This window comes from Somniosus microcephalus, chromosome 19 (assembly GCF_052327205.1).
Source record: "Somniosus microcephalus isolate GS21.2 chromosome 19, FLI_Smic_1.0, whole genome shotgun sequence".
Lineage (NCBI taxonomy): Eukaryota > Metazoa > Chordata > Chondrichthyes > Squaliformes > Somniosidae > Somniosus > Somniosus microcephalus.
In genome coordinates this window covers 84,240,265-84,251,576 of record NC_141005.1, presented here as the reverse complement: position 1 = coordinate 84,251,576, position 11,312 = coordinate 84,240,265, and the positions used below count along the sequence as shown (strand labels likewise).

The window sequence follows — 11,312 nt, the reverse complement described above, 5'->3', positions numbered from 1 at the left end:
ATCACAGAAACCCCACAGTGCAGATAGAGGCCATTTCGGCCCATCGAGCCTGCACCGACACATATCCCACCCTATCCCCGTAACCCCACGTATTTAATCCCCCTAACACTAAGGGTCAATTTTATCATAGCCAATCAACCTAACCCGCACATCTTTGGACTGTGGGAGGAAACCGGAGCACCCGGAGGAAACCCACGCAAACACGGGGAGAATGTGCAAACTCCACACAGACAGTCACCCGAGGCCGGATTTGAACCCGGATCCCTGGCGCTGTGAGGCAACAGTGCTAACCACTATGCCACCGTGCTGCCTTCTTACTACTAGGCATTCTTACTACTTACTTAACTTATTTATTTGTATAACTTACCAGTTGGGGCTGTTGCCCCTTTAACTTACCTGTTGGGCCGTTGCCCCTTTAAGAGGCGACCTACCGCGTGCACGCCGGCCGCCAGCCCGACTCGGGTTTCCAAGACGGCCGCCGGCATAGCCCGGCCTACCGCGACTTCGGCCGCATCGGCCAGCCAGCAAAGCGATCCTCCACTCCCGCGGCAAGTACCAGCACAGCCCGGCCTCGCAACCTCGGTCTCAAAGGCCAGCCTTCGTACCGGGGAGATGTACCGATGCAATGGCGCAGGTCACGTGACCGCCTAAGCGCACGCGAACGTGCTGACGTCACGATGCGGTCACGTGACGCCCAAAGTGCGGGAACATAGAGCAGAGCATAATGAGGTCATGACGCTCCCCACGGGACTGGGAACTCAGTCCTTGTGGAGTCCTCGCTGGGACAAGACCTACAACATGGTGCTCCTGCAGTCAGCCATCTTACCTGCTACCTTACCTGCTGTAATTATCCTGTTCTGGTAATTAAACAACTTATTTATAGTTCGTCGAAGTTAAACTCTTTCATTTAGTGGCGATTTACACGAAATGCTACAATAGTGTATTTGATATATGTAAACACTATGTAGTAAGACTTTGATACATAAGCCAATTGTATACTCATGCCTGTGACTAACCAGCACCAACAAATTAATTGAGCACACCGAAAGAGAAGATCCGAAGCAACATAGAGGAAACCTCAGGCAGGGCAACATCAGGAAAGATAGAAGAAACAGAGGATACCCCAGGCGGGGCAGAATCAGAACAACGATGGATCAGACTGATTTCACACATATTAGTTGTGGGGCAGTTAATACTGGTTTTGAGTTTGCTATGTATGGCATGTAAGAAGTGTAAACGGGCTCAAGTGAAACACTTTGCGAAACAAGTGGTTAAGACAGTTAGTGCATGCACTGCTCCTCCTACATACATTTTGGACGACTTCGGTCATTTGCTGGAGAGATCAAGCATATGAATGTTGAGATAGTAGTATAATGAATCAGAAAACTTAAATTTAAATTTAAATATTAACCATCTAGGGGGGGAGGTGTATAACAAAGTAGGTCCGGTAACCAGAAGAAACCTCAATCATTCACGCTCTTGGTTTCCCAGCATGTTATATCAGCTGCTCGTAGATATGCACAATTTCCAACCCGCCTCAAGGTTCCCTTTTGGGGGGTTGGATGGGGGCACTGTTGGATTGCAAAAATAGGCCTATGAATCAAAGCCTGAATCCTCTACTCTTTTAATATATTAATCAAAGCTGTAGGGAGGGCTGTAGTACTAGAAAACATATTCAAAGGATGTTTAGCTTCACGTAGGAAATATATATAAACTGAACATGTAGCGTTTAGGTAGCTGTGAAGCATGATGGGATACTTGACCATCATATTAACCCTCTTAACCAAGTACTGTAGAAATCACATATTTACTAGACTCTTAGTCTCTGTCTTTGTTGTTATCAGTGTTACAGAAGCAGTGTTTAATGCAGCTGGCCTTCTGAGAGTTAAGGGAAACTGAACTTCATAGGGAGTCGGCCATTTCTATCTCTGCCTCAAACACCTTATCTTGCTTTGTAATGTCTGCTCGCAACCAGAAGCAGACATAGTTTATCATCTCAAGAATTAAGCGAACTTGCTCACAGAAGCTAGAAACTAGTTGTTATGCTGTATGTCAGAACACGTCAGGGCAGCTCCCAACATTGAGTGACTAATCACGCCAACCAATAAGGGAGAGACGGTAGTGATGCTGTTTGTATATGTACGCCTACTTTTGCAACCTAATGGGTGTTACCTATCGAAAGGTATATCAAAGCTTGTAGATTGTATTTCGTTCAGAGGAAAGGTTCGATTCTGGGGAAATCAGCCTCTCTCCCTTGTGCACTAAGCTTTCTAGCTATTTACTAATAAAACTTTTACTTTGTCAGCAGTTCCCTCTCCGTGTGGTTTAGCTCCAAAAACTCATATCTAACAGTTGCATATTAATAAGCTAGGGTTGGGTATACATGACATCATTTTATAATTTGCAGTTGATGCGAAACTCGGAATATGAGGACAATAGCAACAGACATTTGCTTTACAGAGACTGACTGGTCAAAATAAAAACATAAGAACTAAGAGCAGGAGTTGGCCATTCGGCCCTTCATGACTGCTCCACCATTCAATAAATCATGGCTAATCTTCGGTTGAAAACACATTCATGTAACACCTTCTAATTTACCCTCATTCCAGCATAAACAGGTATCTGCTACATAAATTTACTGGTATATTTTCCATTAACAGAATAAAATGTCAGTTATGCCTAAAACGGACCCTAAATCCCCAGCAAATTTGGCTGGGTCTTGATCCTCATAAAATGTTGCTCAGGCTGTATGGCCCAAGAGCTTCAGAGAAGTCCCCGATCTGATGCCTCGGTTCCCTTGTGGATTTTCTTTCGAAATCCAATCGCATCACATACAACATAACCCGTACTCGGGTTCAAATGTGCAGACACATGGCAGCTTAAAACTAACACAGAGAATTGTGAAGTGTTTTCTTTTAGTAGGAAGAATGAGCAGAGGCAAAATGAACTAAATCTACAATTTTAAAACGTTTGCAGGAGCAGAGAGACCTCTGTGTTTATGTAACCGCATCTTTGAAGTTGGCAGGACAAGTTGAGAAGGCTTTCAAAAAGCATATGGGATCTTTGGGTTTATTAATAATCAATAGAGAACAAAAGCAAGGAATCCATGCTAAAACTTCATAAAACACTGGTTAGGCTTCAGCTGGAGGACTATGTTCAATTCTGGGTACCACTCATTAAGAATTATGTCAAGTCTTTGGAGCATGTGCAGCCAAAATTTACTAGAATGGTACCAGGAATGAGGGACTTGTTATGTGGGGAGACTGGAGAAGCTGGGGTTGTTCTCCGTAGAGCAGGAAAGGTTAAGAGGAGATTTGATAGAGGTGTTGCAAATCCTGAATGGATTTCAACAGCTTTATTTGAAACCACAAGCTTTCGGAGCGCTGCTCCTTCATCAAGTGAAGTGGAGAGATGCACAAAAACACAGCTTATATAGTCAGAGAATAATGTCAGATGTTTACAGGTAATCTTACTAACTGCCATTTATCACACCTCGGCAAAGAGATAATCACAGCAATCAAAGGTGTAACTGGTCTCCAAGCAGGTCAGTCAGGAAAACATTACTTCAAAGAACAATGAGGTGGGGTCACAAGGGGTCTGTATGAAAAACAAAAAAAGACAAAAAACATTTTTTTTTGCTGGAAATCACAGCAGGTCTGGCCGCATCTGTGTGGAGAGAACAAGCCAACGACGACTCGAGTCTGGATGACCCTATGTCAGGAGGGGTTACATGTAGCGTGACATGAACCCAAGATCCCGGTTGAGGCCGTCCTCATGGGTGCGGAACTTGGCTATCAGTTTCTGCTCGACGATTTTGCGTTGTCGTGTGTCTTGAAGGCCGCCTTGGAGAATGCTTACCCGAAGATTGGAGGCTGAATGTCCTTGACTGCTGAAGTGTTCCCCGACTGGGAGGCAACATTCTTGCCTGGCGATTGTTGCGCGGTGTCCGTTCATCCGTTGTCGCAGTGTCTGCATGGTCTCGCCGATGTACCATGCTCCGGGGCATCCTTTCTTGCAACGTATGAGGTAGACAATGTTGGCCGAGTCACATGAGTATGTACCATGTACCTGGTGGGTGGTGTCCTCACATGTGATGGTGGTATCTGTATTGATGATCTGGCATGTCTTGCAGAGGTTGCTGTGGCAGGGTTGTGTCGTGTCGTGGTCGCTGTTCTCCTGAAAGCTGGGTAATTTGCTGTGAACGATGGTCTGTTTGAGGTTAGGTGGCTGTTTGAAGGCGAGTAGTGGAGGCGTGGGGATGGCCTTAGCGAGGTGTTCGTCGTCATCGATGACATGTTGAAGGCTGCGAAGAACATGGCGTAGTTTCTCCGCTCCGGGGAAGTACTGGACGAGGAAGGGTACTCTGTTGGTTGTGTCCCGTGTTTGTCTTCTGAGGAGGTCTATGCGATTTTTTGCTGTGGCCTGTTGGAACTGTCGATCGACGAGTCGAGCGTCATATCCCATTCTTACGAGGGCGTCTTTCAGTGTCTGTAGTTATCCATCGCGTTCCTCCTCATCTTAGCAGATCCTGTGTATTCGCAGGGCTTGTCCATAGGGGATGGCTTCTTTAACATGGTTAGGGTGGAAGCTGGAGAAGTGGAGCACCGTGAGGTTGTCCGTGGGCTTGCGGTAGAGTGAAGTGCTGAGGTGTCCGTCTTTGATGGAGATTCGTGTGTCCAAGAATGAAACCAATTCTGAGGAGTAGTCCATGGTGAGTTTGATGGTGGGATGGAACTTGTTGATGTTATCGTGTAGTCTTCTCAGTGAATCTTCGTCGTGGGTCCATAGGAAGAAAATGTCATTGAGGTATCTGGTGTATAGCATTGGTTGGAGGTCCTGTGCAGCGAAGAAGTCTTGCTAGAACTTGTGCATGAAGATGTTGGCGTATTGGGGTGCGAATTTGGTTGTAACGCAAAATCGTTGAGCAGAAACTGATAGCCAAGTTCCGCACCCACGAGGACGGCCTCAACCGGGATCTTGGGTTCATATCATGCTACATGTAACCCCTCCTGACGTAGGGTCATCCAGACTCGAGTCGTCGTTGGCTTGTTCTCTCCACACAGATGCGGTCAGACCTGTTGTGATTTCCAGCAAAAAAAAATGTTTTTTGTCTGTTTTTTTGTTTTTGATACAGACCCCAGCATCTGCAACATTTCACCCCTTGTGACCCCACCTCATTGTCCTTTGATGTAATGTTTTCCTGACTGACCTGTTCGGACACCATTTACACCTTTGATTGCTGTGATTATCTCTCTGCCGAGGTGTGATAAATGGCAGTTAGAAAAATTACCTGTAAACATCTGACATTATTCTCTGACTATATAAGCTGTGTTTTTATGCATCTCTCCACTTCACCTGACGAAGGAGCAGCGCTCTGAAAGCTTGTAATTTCAAATAAAGCTGTTGGACTATAACCTGGTGTTGTATGATTTCTTACATTTGTCCACCCCAGTCCAACACCGGCATCTCCACACCCTGAATGGATTTGATAGAGTAAATAAGGAGAAACTGTTTCCAGTGGCAGATGGGTCGGTAATCAGAGGACACAGATTCAATGTGAGTGACAAAAGAACGAGAGACGACATGAAGAATCTCTGTCTTTAAACAGCGAGTTGTTGTGATCTGGATTGCACTGCCTGAATTGGAGTTGGAAGCAGATTCAATATTAAAATTCAAATGGGAATTTAATTGGAAAATATATTTAAAGTAAAAGAAATACTGGGGAAAGAGCATAGGAGTGAGAATATTTGGATAGCTCTACCAATGAGCCGGCACAGGCACAATGGTCCAAAAGGCCTCCTTCTGTGCTGCATGATACTATGATCACCTAAACCTTAGAAACTAATAAACTGAATGGGGTGGAAAAGCAAAGGGATCTAGCGATACAGGTGAACAACTAATTAAAATCAGTATCACAGGTCAGCAAAGCAATTCAATTGCCAGCAATGTACTGGGGTGTATTTCTAAGGCAATAGATTTCAGAAGTAGTGAAGCTGGCAAATGGTGAGAAGCGGTGTTCCACAAGTATGGGTACTGGGACCACTCTGGTTCACAATTCACAGAAACAAGTTGTCTCTGGTGACGGAAGAGCAATTTCAAGAATTATCGATGCCACCCAATGGGGTTTTATAGTTAATAGAGGAGGGCTGCGACAGAATACAGGAAGACGTTAATAAACCTGCAGATTGTGCGTGTAATTGGCAAATCAACTTCAAAATAGAGAAGAATGAGGTAGTGCATTTTAATAGGAAGATTATGGAGGTCGCATACTCCTGGAGAAATAAGTGTCTCAATGGGCTTGAGGAACAGAGTGATGTGATGGTAGAGATACCCAAATCAATAACAGTCGTGATGCTGGTTGATAAGGCCAGAAAAGACACATAGAACACTAGGGTTCACTTGTAGAGGGATGGAATTGTAATGCAGATCATTTATGTTAACTTATATAGAACATCGATTAGACCGCACTTGGAGCACTGCGAATACTTCTCGTCTCCAGCTTATAAAATGAGCATAGAGCCACTGGAGAAGATGCAAAAAGGATTTATTAGAATTATACCAGAACTCAGAGGTTATACCTATCAGAAAAGATTGAACAGGCTGGAGCTCATTTCTATAGAAAACAGAATACTGAGGAGTGACCTGATAGAGGCCATTAGAGTTGTGAAAGGGTTTGATAGGATAGACGTAGAGAAGATAATTCCACTTCCAGGAGAGAAAATAACTCTTGGCCATAGATATATGATTGTCACCAATAAAGCCAGTAAAAAATTAAGGGGAAAATTCTTTACCTATTGATTTGCCAGAATGTGGACTCGCTACCACAAGCAGTAGTTAATGCAAAGAGCTTGGATGCATTGAAGGGGAAGCGAGTTAAGCAGATGAGGGTGAAAGGAATAGAAGGATATTTTGACTGGGTTGGAAGAAGGAGGGTGGGCGGAGGATAGTCTTTAGCATCAACACCGACATGGACAATTGGGGTCGAATGGCCTGTCTCTGTGCTGTAACTAATTCGTAATTTGTGTTAAATTTGTATTGGACCCTGGTCAGCTCACACTTGGAGAACTCTGCATAGATATGGTCTCCATACTTTAAAAAGGACACAGAAGCACTGGAGAAAGTGCATTATTTTACTATAAAAAGAACAGCTTACATTAATATAGCACCGTTAACGTATTATAATGTACCAAGGCGCTTCACAGGAGCGCTATCAAACAACAGGAAATGCTGGAGATACTCAGCAGGTCAGGCAGAATCTGTGAAGACAGAAACAGAGTTAACATTTCAGGTCGATGACCTTTCATCAGAACTGGAAAAAAGCAGGAAATGGAATGGAATTTTTAGCAAGCATAGGGGCTGGGAAAGGAGGGAGGGGATGAAAGAACAAAAGGGAAGGTCTGTGATAGGATAGAAGGCAGGAGAGGTTAAGAGACATTAAGAGATATTCAAGGCAAGGGGAGATGGTAACGGGACAGGTTAAGAAACAAAGGATGGCTCTAGATGAAGTGTAAATTGCGCTGGCAGAAGGAAAGACAGCTGCCATGTGGGGGAGAAGAAAAAAAGACACAGACAAAAAGCGTGGATAAAATATATATATATATGATAGGGGCCGAGGGTTTGATCTGAAATTTTTGACTCCAGAAGGCTGTAAAGTGCTTAATCGAAAGATGAGGTGCTGTTCCTCGAGTTTACACTGAGATCCATGGAACAGGGCAAGAGGCGAGGATGGTGAGGATTGAGTGTGAGTGGAGCGGCGAATTAAAGTGACAGGCGACCGGAAGCTCGGTGTCCCCCTTACCGACTGAATGGAGGTGCTCCGCAAAGCAGACACCCAATCTGCGTTTGGTCTCCCCAATATAGAGGAGGCCACATCGTGAGCAGCGAATACAATATACAGAATTGCAAGAAGTACAAGTAAATCGCTGTTTCACCTGGAAGGTGTGTTTGGGACCCTGGACAGTGGGAAAGGGGGAGTTATAAGGGCAGGTGTTGCATTTGCTGTGCTTGCACGGGAAGGTGCCTTGGGAAGGGGAAGGGGTGTTGGGGGTGATAGAGGAGTGGACCACAGTGTCATGGAGGGAGCGGTCCCATCGGAATGCTGAAAGGGGAGGTGAGGGGAAGATGTGTTTGGTGGTGCGTTCACGCTGGATGTGGCGGAAATGGCGCAGGATGATCTGTTGAATTTGGAGGCTGGTGGGATGAAAGGTGAGGACAAGGGGAACACTATCGTGGTTCCGGGAGGGAAGGGCAGGGGTGACGGCAGAAGTGCGGGAGATAGAATGTACCCGGTCAAGGGCCGTGTCAACCACAGTAGAGGGGAATTCTCGGTTGAGGGAAAAGGAAGACATGTCAGAAGCAGTGGTATTGAAGGTGGCATCGTCAGAGCAGATCTGGCAGAGATGGAGAAACTGTGAGAATGGAATAGAGTCCTTACAGGAAGCGGGGTGGGAGGAAGTGTAGTCCAGGCAGCTGTGGGAGTCAGTGGGCTTGCAGTGAATGTTTGTAAATAACCTATCCCCAGGAACGGAGATGTCAAGGAAGGGAAGGGAAGAGTCGGAGATGAACCATGTGAAGGTGAGGGAAGGGTGGAAATTGGAGGCAAAGTGAATGACATTATCTAGTTCAGAGCGAGAGCAGGAAATGGCACTGATACAGTCATTAATGTACCAGAAAAAGATGCAATGGAGGGTACCTGAGTAGGAATGGAACAAAGAGTGTTCCACATATCCCACGAAAAGGCAGGCATAGCTAGGACTCATGTGGGTACCCATAGCAACACCTTTGATTTGGAGGAAGTGAGTGGATTCAAAGGAGAAGTTGTTCAATGTGAGAACAATCTCAGCCAGGCGGAGGAGTGTCATGGTGGATGGGGATTGGTTGGGCCTCTGCTCAAGGAAGAAGCAGAGCGCCCTCAGGCCATCCTGGTGGGGGATGGAGGTGTAGAGGGATTGTACATCAGTAGAGTCGTGGATGTAGGTGGGAAGAGACTGGACAAGGGGAGAAAAAATAGAGTCGAGATAGGAAGAATTAAGTTCTGTGGAGCAATAACAGGCTGAAACGATGGGTATACCAGGTCAGTCCTGTTTGTGGATCTTGTGAAGGAGCTAGAAGTGGGCTGTGCAGGGTTGGGGAACAATGAGGTTGGCGGCCATGGGGGGAAGATCTCCAGAGGAGATGAGGTCAGTGACAGCCTTGGAAACATGGCGTGATGTTCGGTATTGGGGCCATGCTCCAGGCGGATGTAGGAGGTGGTGTTGGAGAGTTCACATTCAGCTTCCGCTAGTTAGAGGTCGGTTCACCAAACAACAACAGCACCACCCTTGTCAACATTTGACACCAAGCCACAGAGGAAATATTAGGACTGATGACCAAAAACTTGGTCGAATTGATAATGTTTGAGGAGCATGTTAAAGGAAGGGAGAGATTTAGGGGTTGAGAGGTTTAGGGAGGGGATTACACAATTCCGGGCCCAGGCAGCTGAAAGCACATCCGCTAATGTTAGTGCAGTTGAAATTGGGATTTGCATGGTGCCAGATTTGGAGGAGAGCAGTGATCTCGGCGCGGTGGGGGGATGGTGTTGGGGGTGCGGACATAGAGCTGGTGGTGGAAAGAGAGATAGGGAGGCCATGAAGAGTGTTGAAAACAAGGATGACAATTTTAAATTAAGGCGTTGTCGAACAGGGAGCCAATGTAGTCAGCAAGCACAGGGTGGTGGGTTAACGGGATTTGGTGCGAGTTGGTGTTTTTATTCTATTAAAAGGAAACCAGACGAGTATATGAGAGAAAAGGTAACAGAAAGATAAGCTGAAAGGCAAGGATGAGGTAAATGCAATGGGAGGAGATTCGTATGGAACATAAATATCAGAGAATAGAGGAAATGAATGGCCAATTTATGTGCTGTATATTCTATGTAATATAATCCTCTGAATTGCTGCACTAAATAGCTGAAGTGACACTTTACAGCGGAGCTCAGATAACATTCAGCAAACTAGTGGTCCTGTCTCGAAAGACAAGATGGGAATAGTCAATCAGAGATAGTGCTGTGTCCTAAACACAGTGCCTGCCCTGCCACTGGTTGTATTTTCCGATCACCAGCGATTGCTGCTGTAATTCAGTTGCTGGAAGTCTGCAGCTAAATATTACATTCATGAACTGGAAACACTGGGACCCGCATTGGGGCTACGCTCAGTTGTATGATTCTGAATTAATTGAATAATTGAGGTAAACGGATATTTCACCACGCTCTTCAACTGCTCTCTGAACTTGGACTGGGTCACCCCATAAATAAATGTGTTTGTGCAGCAACTTAAATTCCGCAGCATATATCCGATTTTTTGAAAGATATAGAATGAGTCATTGTAATAATCGGGATTTGTTCCTCCAATACTATAATATAAGAAATCTATAACAAATACCAACCACAGAAGTATGAAACTGCCAGATATGGTGAAGAGTAAAATCACAGATTTCCTTCTGCTCTCCATCTCTGGGTCACTGCGATTCTCTCCCTTGCTCTCACCCCTCAGTCCCTTACGGACGTGACTGGCCACTAAAATGTGTCTGACTGTCAGAGCGTTGAGCAACAAAATTAAAGCGAATGGGAGCAGTGGGGTTAAAACCGTATCAAACCAGTCATATCCCACCCATCCAGGCTCAGTAAAATAGCTTGACTTTGCATAACAGGACCACGGTACATTGTCGATTAACTGTTCTGGTTCATATGTAAAGTAGAAGGGAATGTTTTTTAAACAGAGCAGTGTGCAACTTGTTGCTAGAACCACAGCCGCAGTTTTCCCGGTGCAATATTTTGTTTTCAGCTTCTGGCAACAAATGGCCACAAACCGATCAAAGGTGAAAGTGACGGTGAACCACACAGAACAGTCTGTGGCTGCACGAATCAGGATATTGTGAACACTACACACAGGGGTGATGCCCAGGAAAGATCCCGGGAAATAATAGTAACTGATCTGCCACAGTATGACCTCAGTGATAATGACCAGTAGATCCGCCGCTGCCATGGCCACCAGGTAGCGAGTGGTGCAGGTGGAGAGTCCGCACTTACCCCAGGACAGGATCACAATCGCCACTAAATTAACTGTAAAAAAAAGGAAAAAAGTCTGGAAATGACTGATCAAACATTCTCCATGACAAAGCCCAAAAAGTACAGGCTGGATTTTAGCACCAAAAACGGCAGGGTAGGAGTCCGTTTGGACAGTAAGTATAAAAATTCTTCATCCTGACTCCACCTCGCCTCCAACCCGCCACTTCCGGGTTAAGCACAGGCGGGACAGGGGGCGGGAAGTGGAGTGCTC

General features: G+C 45.5%; 1 protein-coding gene across 1 annotated transcript; it reads right to left on the bottom strand.

Moving 5' to 3' along the window:
• Positions 1 to 10,145: 10,145 nt before the first annotated feature.
• Positions 10,146 to 11,018, bottom strand: LOC147104968 (putative G protein-coupled receptor 139). Its single transcript, XM_085962126.1, has one exon. The coding sequence runs from the start codon at positions 11,016 to 11,018 to the stop codon at positions 10,146 to 10,148; it is 873 nt and encodes a 290-aa protein (XP_085818252.1).
• Between the last annotated feature and the right edge of the window lie 294 nt (positions 11,019 to 11,312).